At 50.3% G+C, this 9,768-nt stretch overlaps 1 protein-coding gene across 2 annotated transcripts; it reads right to left on the reverse strand.

Moving 5' to 3' along the window:
• Positions 1 to 223: 223 nt before the first annotated feature.
• TFAP2C (transcription factor AP-2 gamma) lies at positions 224 to 9,762 on the reverse strand. 2 transcript variants are annotated; one of them, XM_024750339.1, is made up of 7 exons: positions 9,527 to 9,762; positions 7,462 to 7,947; positions 7,307 to 7,358; positions 5,889 to 6,105; positions 5,180 to 5,298; positions 3,084 to 3,228; positions 224 to 1,746 (listed from the first exon to the last, which is right to left on the reverse strand). In XM_024750339.1, the coding sequence occupies exons 1-7, from the start codon at positions 9,572 to 9,574 to the stop codon at positions 1,461 to 1,463; spliced, it is 1,353 nt and encodes a 450-aa protein (XP_024606107.1). In that variant the 5' UTR covers positions 9,575 to 9,762; the 3' UTR covers positions 224 to 1,460. The 2 variants fall into 2 exon arrangements, with proteins under 2 accessions (XP_024606107.1, XP_024606106.1); XM_024750338.1 differs by lacking the exon at positions 9,527 to 9,762 and adding an exon at positions 8,170 to 8,334 and having other exon boundaries at positions 338 to 1,746.
• Positions 9,763 to 9,768: the final 6 nt, after the last annotated feature.

Genomic DNA, 9,768 nt, shown 5'->3' on the forward strand with positions numbered 1-9,768 from the left:
CACAGTCGAGAACCGCTGATGAGTGCGTGACGTGGCGCAATAGAGCAGCCTTCCCAGAGAGACGAAATGAAACTCCAGATTCCCCTCGGCACAGAGATTTCCTGTTCCGTCTTATTAACTAAGCCACAGCCAAACCAGAAATTAGCTCTGCCATTCTTCCACTCCTCTTAGAAGATTAAAAAAAAACACATTAAGTTACAACCAGACTTTCACAGCTTCTATTGAGAAATACTTTCTTTTTATTATACAGGTTTCATATACATAACAATTATTCAGGGAACATTTACAGGCAAGGAGCTCAATTCCAAAACTCCGTTTTCACCCACACACACTGTACTTCACACTCATCTTGGGGGTCAGCCCAACAGGAATAAGACAAAGTTATTGCTTTGTGAACAGAAAGCTTCAATTAAATTAGAGTCTTCCAGAGCCGAGAACAGCACTCAGGATTCCTCTTGACTCTTAATACCCTGTGTACATATGAATAAAGCCTAAAGATGTGTCTTAGATTACCCCGTCACCTTTAAAAGCTAATATTAAAGTTGAATCCCATTTCTCAAAAAGTCATAAGAAGTGCACCCGTATTTACAGACCCCATTAAATTATCCATAAATAAAATCTGTACACTCAACGCAGCTTCTCAAAATACAGAATTCTCCTCTGGGACTTGGGATGAGACACAGCAAAAAAAAATGCTTCACGCCCACCCCTTTTCAAGTTTTCTCGAAACACCAAGATGTGAAATAAATACGCAAAATAAAGCTTCCGTACCTTAAAGGAACATGTCTTTTCAAAGAGCCTCCTCCTATTTGAAGAGTTAACTTTCAAAGTTTTGTTTTGTTTTTTTCTTAAAAAGAAAAACATAAAATCATCAGCAGGCTTTGCTTCTACAAGTTTCGTAAAACCCGAAGGGTCCCTGTGAACAAGGGATTTAAAGTGTGTCAAATACCAACCTATTAACCAGTTCTTAAGCGGATAGAATCCTTGCCTCCCGCGGTATGTAGGATGAGACTGAAGAGGCTACATAAATACTTTTACCTTAACACTGAAAGTTATAGTGGATCTGAATCACATCCATTTGACATTTCAACAGCTATGTGTGTGTGGGTTTTTGTTAGCCCAGGGAATTTATTTAAAAGCTTCCAAAACTTGTAGCACCACTTTCAGAGAAAGGAAGAATGGGGTTCCAGAAACTAAAGTATCAGCTTAATGGGTAAAGAACCAGCACTCGTCACCTCCCGATAGCTCGTCCAGAGTTTAGGAGACACTTCAGCACTCCTTAAATACTAAGGAATCCAGGAGGGCACGTGAAGATCTGGAAATCCGACGGAGGCCCTTTTCGTGGGAAGGTGGATAACAAACTCTGTCCCCCAGGCAAGCGGGGTTCCCAGTTTGTCCTGGTCGAAACCGGTTTTGGAGTCCTTTTCCTTCCAGACTCTTCGGCCCTTTGTTCACCCGTTTTACTTCCTGTGCTTCTCCATCTTTTCCAGGGTTTTGCTAGAATCGGCTGGACTCTGGTCTCCGGGGTTCATGTAGGATTTGTCTATGACCATCAGGGCTTCTTTTATGTAGTTCTGCAGGGCAGACACAGCAGCACAGATGGCCTGGCTGCCAAACCCGTGGGTAATCAGGCTGAAATGAGACAAGCAGTTCTGAATGCTGGTCTCCAGGACCGGAGTGGGCCGGTTGTTCCCATTGGGAGTTCGGTCTTGATTGAGGAGGTCTGTGAATTCTTTACACACTTGCCTGTGAAGAAAGACAGTCAACACACACCACTTGAGTTCAATCTAGGCCGTGACAGGTAAAGAGCACAAACTAGTGTGGGGATGACACCTAGAGGCAACGACAATTGGGGGCTGGCCAAGGAAGTAGATTTTAAACTAATAGCAAAGCCAGCTGCCGCGCTTAGCACCTATTCTGTGCTGGGCCCTGAACTAAACTCTTTTTATTTATGTTTGGCCGCATTGGGTCTTCGTTGCTGCGTGCGGGCTTTCTTCTAGTTGCGGCGAGCGGGGGCTACTCTTCGTTGCGGTGCGTGGGCCTCTCATCGCGGTGGCTTCTCTTGTTGCGGAGCACGGGCTCTCGGCACGCGGGCTTCAGTAGTTGCGGCACGTGGGCTTCAGTAGTTGTGGCTCTTGGGCTCTAGGGCTCTAGAACACAGGCTCAGTAGCTGTGGCGCACGGGCTTAGTTGCTCCGCGGCACGTGGGATCTTCCCGGGCCAGGGCTTGAACCCGTGTCCCCTGCATTGGCAGGCGGATTCTTGACCACTGCGCCCCCAGGGAAGCCCTGAACTAAACTCTTTTAAGTACTATCTTATTTAATCCTCACTGCAATTAGAAAAGATAAAAGGATTAATGCCAGAATCAACTGGCCAAGGTCACCAGGACTGGTAAGAGGTGGAGTCAGAATTCCAGCCCAGGAGAGTAAGGGCTAGCTTTACTTGATGCAGATTGGTTCCTTAAACCAATTCTGTCAAGATCCCTGAATTCATTTCCCTGAAACTCACTCTTTCAATACAGGCTGGTTCACTGTGCTCTCTTTTGCCCTATTTCCCACTTGACTACTTCTGCTTCATTTACCATGATTTTAAAATCCATTTACTCTTGGTTTCTATGAGAAATCCCTCAGCTGCATTAAGTCGTTTTGAGACATCTCATTTGCCCTCGTCTCCTACACACACAACGCGGACCATTACCTTTTAAAAATCAAAAACATCTTGTTATCAGGAGGCAGAAGGTGCAGGATCTTGACTGGATGTGATAAAATAAATTGTCTTCAACACATTTTTGTAAGACATGCAAATAAGATAATGAAAGAGTAGCTTAACTAGTTTGAGCTGAATAACTAAACGGCTGAAAAACACTCATTCTGAGCAATACACTCAACTGCTCTAATTCTTCTAAATCCTACAGAAAGCGACTCTAATTTGACTCTGTAAAAGATGCTCCTTGCCATTTCCTCTTGCTCAACACCCTAACTTACTTCAGGAGCCTTTCGTTCTTGAGCACCAGGGACTGTGCTGGCCCCTCAAGCTGCAAGGTCAGGGCATTAGGGCATCAAATTCTCAAGCCTGGATACTTACTGTGCAGCCAGCAGCATATTCTTCCTAGTTGCCATCTCATTGCGTCCTCCGAGATGAGGTCTGGTTAAATACTCGGCCACGGATTTACTAGGAAATTCTGCTTCACAGACATAGGCAAAGTCCCGAGCCAAATGAACAGCCTCACCTAGAATAATCGGCAATGGCAACAGACTTCAGGGCCACTGTGGTCCCCAAGGCAAACTGTCCCTTCCCTCCTTCTCCAGCACTATCGGTATTGCTCTAGCAGTCATTTTGCATTCTAAAATGCAATCATACAAGGGGACAACAATCCAGCCAGTAAGCAGAACTTCCTGGGTACTCTCCCCTAGGGTGAAATCATACAATGTAAGAAAAAAAAAAAAAAAAGCCTGAAAATTTTAACTGTACTTAAGCGATGTTACCCCAGTCCTCTGCCCAAGCTGAGCAGATGCTCCTCTCGCTGCTGAAACAGCATCCAGCATCCGTCGGTAGTGCAGAAGTCGGAAAACTTAGGGGGGGGTGAGCATGACTGACAAAGAAGCAAACTGTCACTTTTCTTTATGAAACTGGGACAAAAGTCTTTCACACGGAACTCTGTTTCTAAATGAGGGCGCCCCATTACTGGTGGAGGTAAGTCTCTAGAATGTTGCTTTAAGAAAGAGAAGCAGGAGTGTTTCCTACTGGAAATGTTAGGAGCCCTACCTACTCTCTGGTCTCAGGTATTGGGGGGCAGAGGGAGAAAAACGAGGGGAGGGTGTCATTTCCGACCCAAGGCGCTGGGCTCTTTCTGGTTCCAAGATTTGGGTCTGCTAGAGCTTTTACAAACCCAGATGGTGGACCTCACCCACCATCTCCACTTCCCTCCCCGACTCACTAAATCAACATCTGAGAACCATTGTTCAAGGCACACGCTTTCTCATTCAAGCACCCCTGCCTGGCCGGTAAGGAAACCTAGGGGAGCCGCATTTACGCCCCACGCACGCAGAATCCACCATTCTCCATGCAGGACAGCTGGTCCCCAACAGCATCGAACAGGCAGCTCCTTTCTCCTTGCCCTGACCTCCAAAGACACTCGTAAAAAGGTAGAGCAGGGCCCTGCCAAGTCTCTTTTAGCACCGCAGTCGCGCCATTTAGACCAGGGAAAGAAAGTGTTCAAAAGATTGCCTGACTACCAGGAGACCACCCCTCATTGGCTCCCCCGGCACCCGAGCCGGGGCCCAGCGCCCTGCTGATTGGGCGAGGTGCTGGCGGCCGCTCCAGGCTTAAGGATAAGCCCCTCCGTGTTCATCAACTCATTATCCTGTGCGCAGTAACAACGAGCTTGTTTTGTTTTGAAAAATAATTATTTCACTTTTCCCTCGCCCACTTTGTAAAAGGCCGTATTGCATTCTTGGCTACTTTCCAGGTTCGGGGCGCAGGTCCATTCGAGAAACTGAAATGTCACATCCGAACTACCTTAGGACTGGGGAGAGGGGCTCATCTGTGCGCCCCGTTACTTTTTTTTTTTGATGGGGGAAATGAACAAAGGAACTGTGAATTGGGCTGGTCTCATTGTATACAAGGGCTTTTCTCTTCACTGACCACAGTCCCAATATTCCACAGCTACAAAAACTAGAAACGGTCCTGGCTGCCCACCAGTAACCAGCTTTTTTTAAAAAAAGGTGTACCAAATGATCGATTGCATCCTTCAAAAACTGGTTCATCTGATAATGTGATGTCTTAGGAAAACCAGTTTCTTTTTCACAATGATTTTCTGGGAGACCCAGAACAGAATACTTCAGCAGACAGATCGTTAAATGTTAACTTATTTGATTAAATGACTGTGATTCATTGTCATGAACGCATGGCAAAATCGCTTGCATCTCTCTTTTGTGACTAAGAGTTGTTTTTAACCTTTTCTTATACCTTTTTTTTGAGGGGGGGCGGGTGCCGCACCCTACGGCATGTGGGATCTTAGCTCCCCGATCAGGGGTGGAACCCACGCCCCCTGCATTGGAAGGCGAAGTCTCAACCACTGGATCGCCAGGAAGTCCCTAAGGTTTTCTTTAGAGAAATGTTAAAGACTCAACACAGCACTAACTAAAAACACCGCAAAACAAAAACACAACTCCACTGACCTTCTACTAAAGATGTCAGGAGGGTGACGTGAGCAGCTTTCCGTCTCCCCGCTGGAAGATTCAACCCAATCTTGTCCAACTTCTCCCGCAAGGATCGGCCACCATTTTTAGATTTGGCTCTGAGCAGAATAATGATAAAATAAAATAAAAAATTCTTTTCTCAAGAAACCACTTTAAAATTCTAAATGCCTAACGTGCTGCTTACAAAACAGAAATCTGTCCGAAACAACCTACATTACGTGACTCATAATCAAGTGACACGGAGAATCCTTATTTATTAGTTAATCCCTGTAAAATTCAAAAATCTTTCTCAGCGTCGCCAACATTATTATTTTTTTTTTAATCACAGAACATTGCAAGTTGTACAGAGCAGACAAATTTTCACGTGTAGAAACTGCAGCAGCCCCCAAAAAAACAACTCCCTGGGGGAACCAGACCCATGGAGCTCCTCTACTCTGAATACAGATGCTACCACTTCATACAAGGAATCAAATTCTAACCAAATGAGAATTTGTTAGCGCTGTTTTAACACTTCCTTCTACATTTAGCACTTTCTAAAAGAGAAGATGTGTACTAAAACTCCCTGAGCCAATGAGAATTCAGTGTTAGGTACAAAGGTTCCATAAATGTTAAAACTATCTCCCTGGTCCTTTTATATTATTCATCCCCAACCATTCAACCGCCATGCCCAGAACGTGTCCCCATGTACCTTCTGAGGACACCTCCCAGTAATGAGGCATTTAAGCACTCAGGCGGGGACAGTCGCCTCTGGACTTCGGCAACTGTCACTTTGTATTTAGATGTAGAGCTGAGGAGGGACAATCTTCCAGGGACCGAGCAGAAGACCTCACTGGGATTCATCACAGCCTCCACCAGCTCCTTCTGACAAGGGAGACTCAAGGGGTTCTTCGTCATTGAAATAGGACCTGTGAGTGAAAATCAGAAGTGGCATTTCCAAGCAAACCACTAACCAAAGCTGGAAGAGCTCTTTGAACAACTAACACTGCATGTTGGACTATAAATTGCAAGCAGATTTTTTTAAAGCCATATTCTTCAAAGATAATCCAATCTGAATTTCACAATTTAACACCTTGGGAAGTTAATTAGTCAAGATCCCAGGCGTGGAGGGTTTGCATTTTCTGACCACTGTTAAAATCTGTTTCATTAGAACGTTTGTTTTCAAGAGACTACTTCATAACTAAATAAATGAAGATTTCTTTTTCCCCCCCCTCACTCAACGAATATCCAAAATCACAGGACATAATCATCTGGCAAAATCTTTCAGTGCAACTGATAACAGTCAATTTTAAAATACAAACCCACCTGTTCTAAGTTTACTGGGAAATTCAGTTTATTTCCTGAGGTTTTCTTTTTTTTTTCCCCCCAAACTCTCCTCAGTTGATTTCAAACAGTTTAACCTCAAGTAACAGACCATAGCTACGTTTCATTTAGGATTACCCCATTTCCCAACAGAGCTAAACTGGGAATCCTGGCAGTACGTAACTTAATTTCATGAGCCACTCACTTGCCCAAGTAATCCAATTTTCCAAACCCCCACCCACCTATCCCTGCATAAACCCGACAGATCACCCAGCCTGATGCTTTTAGGGCTGTCTGTTTTGTAGGCCAAACTGTGTCCCACCTTCTTCTTGCAGGGCAGAATTAAGGCTCCTTACCCCCGTGCATATTTGAAATCAGAAATAAAATCACATCAACCCGTTCAACAATTAAAATTGTCACAGAACCAATCACTCCACTAAGGGTATGTGGTGACTTGTTTTCCAAATTAAGTCACTCTGGGATTCTTTCCTAGAGCATTGTAAAAACACTCTCGAATTCAAGAAGTAACACCCACCAAGGGAAAACTATGGAGTAACAAATCCGGAGATTGAGGGGCAGCTCCTGAGAACATCCTTTTCCATTTAGATCTTAAAGAAATGCCCCGCCTTCTCACTCCTAAAACCTATCTGCCTCGAGTCCCTGTCACTCCCTTCCACCACAAATGTCCCAAGTCGGATACCAAAAGCCCTACCTCACCAATAAGTTAATACCTTCCCAGTTACTGCTAAGAACCACTACAGGGTGTGTGACGCCAGAGGAAGAAAAGAACTCGTTCTCACTCCGTACCTTTGCGAATAACCGTCTGATCATGCAGAAGTAGGTGCTGGTCGTCGACATTCTGGGGGAGAAATGACAAAGTTTCCTTTAATTTCGGGGGACCCTGGACGGGGTAGGAGAGAGGCAGTGGGGCGAACGGGTCCAGGCAGGGCCGAGGCGCTCACCTGCACCTCCTCCATCTGGTGCGCCATGTCGTGGAGCCCCAGGTTCTCGGCCAGGCCCGCGGCGTCCAGAGCGTGCGAGTGGGGCAGCAGCAGGTCCGAGCGGCGGTAAGCGTCCCTGCGGGCGCTCACGGCGCCGCCGTCCAGCCCGGAGAGGTGGGGCAACAAGCCGGCCGGGCGCGCGTGGTGCGAGGGCAGCCCAGCCCCCTCCTGGCTCTGGCGGCCCGGCCAGGCCTGCTGCTGGCTACCGGTGGGCGCCGGCTGGTGCAGGGGATTGATGGCGGCGGCATACGCTTCTCCCAGATGCGAGTAGGGGTCGGCTGCCTGAGAGTAAGCCAGCTGCTGGTAGGGAGGCGGAAAGTAGGGTGGTGGCTGGTATTCGGCGACTCCAGCATGGGAGAGGGGCGGTGCGGGGCTGTAGAGATGCTGCCCGGCGGAGGAGAGGTGAGGCAGGCGCGGATTCCCATTGCTGCTCGCGTCGTGGCGATCCTGGGGCAGAGAAACGGAGACCCGGTTAGTACGAAACCCCGCTACTGCGTACGGCCCGCGGCCACCGCGCTGAGCCTTGTGACCCCCGGGGACCCACCGCACCAGCCCGGACCGACCCCCGCGGGGCCTGCCCTCGGGCCAAAAGGCCCCGGGGAGCAACGTGCCCCGGGGGTTTCGTTGTCAACCGCTACTCCGCAGAGGAAGGGGAAACTGGAGAAAGACCTGGAGGAACGCGCCCTCCGGACCCCGCGGCGAAGGTCTGACGCCCGAGGTATTCTGCGGCTCCAAGTCCGAATGCCAGGCCTTGGGCCGGAAGAAGCTGGGGCAGGGGTCCGGGGAGAAAGCCTGCAGGCAGCGCAGAGCGCGGTCGCTCACGAGCCCGCACATGCTGGCGTCGTCGGCCCAAAGTGGGGAAGCGGTGGGCGCGAATAATGCGCGCCGCGCAGGAAGTGCGCCTTTTCCCCGCCCCAGGGACCCTCCCTTCCACGCCCTCAGGACAAAGACCTCCGGGCGAGAGACCCTCCCTAGCGGGGGCAGCCACCCAGCGCCGCCCAAGGGACTCGGGGAGGAGCCCGCCGCAGCCAGGAGTGCGCTCCCTGCTAGCTGTGTCCCGACCAAGTAACGCCGTCCTGCCCAGCCACCGTCAGTCTCCCCACAAATCGGGCACGGAGAACGAAGGACCCCGAAAATTGGGCAACCTTGCCTGGGCACGTTCCCTCGCCCCACGGCTGTCCGACTTAATTTTCAAAGGACGTGTCGCCATGTGTTCCCGGGGTCACAGGGGTGGCGGGGGAACAGGAGACCTATGACACCGTCGCCCCCTAGCTGAAGTGCCCGGGCCTACAAACAGGGGCAGCCCCTCTAGGTCCCGCGGGCGCACGTCTCTCCCGCGTCCCCGCCGCCACCGCTCCCCTCTCCCGGGGCCCAGGCTCACGCCTCGCGCCGCCTGCGTCTTCTTCCTCTTTCCGCTCGCCGCCTCCCTCCCTCCCACCCTCCGAAACTCTAGCTCAACCTGTCCGACAGGCTGGAGCACTCCCGAGTGCTTACGGCCCCATCTGGCCTCAGCGCCCCCCCCGCTCCCTCTTCTCTGGAAAGCCAAACTTCGGTTGTTTTCTTGTTTCCCCGAGAGGGTAGCGGGGCAGGTGACAAGCCCGCCTCGGAGGAGACTCCGCAAAGGTGTCGCCGGCAGGTCACCTCGTCTGACTCCTTTGGACGGAGGTTTCGTGCGTAAAAGCCACCTCTAAAAGTTGCAGACCCAGCGCTCTTCCGAGAAAACGGGGAAAAGGGCTGTTTTGCTTCGCAAGAAACCGGCCGGTAAGCTTTGTGGGTGGGATCTGCTACGCTCTTTCCAGGCCCCATTCCCGAGACTGGATATTTAGGTAAAGGCCCGATTCAGGAAGGGGACCCCGGAGAAACGCACTAGGGAATGTCCGGAAAAGTGGACCCTGTCCCATCGAAGGGCGAGCGGTGGGTGCCTGTTCGCTGCTCCTGCGCCCTCGCCCCCGACCTCGGTCCAGTGGCCCGCGCCTCCGGGACTGTACTCGGGCGGGGCCAGGCTGCGCCCTTGTGCCCAGCTCACCTCGCAGTCCTCTTCATACTTGACATTATCGGTTATTTTCCACAACATGGCGTCCGGCGTCCCCCAAAACAGTCGCCAGTTAAATCCAGGTTCCCCCCACCCCCCGAGTGGTAAATCCAAAATTGGGGTCACGGTGGCCAGGCGTCTGCCGCTGCCCCCGCCGCGCGCGGGCTTAGCCGTCCCGGTCACTGGACGCGCATCGGCGGCTCCGCGATTGTGGATGGTGCCGCCGCGGGTGTAGA

The sequence above is a fragment of the Neophocaena asiaeorientalis genome, unplaced genomic scaffold (genome assembly GCF_003031525.2).
Source record: "Neophocaena asiaeorientalis asiaeorientalis breed wild unplaced genomic scaffold, Neophocaena_asiaeorientalis_V1.1 scaffold606, whole genome shotgun sequence".
In the NCBI taxonomy this organism is placed as follows: domain Eukaryota; kingdom Metazoa; phylum Chordata; class Mammalia; order Artiodactyla; family Phocoenidae; genus Neophocaena; species Neophocaena asiaeorientalis.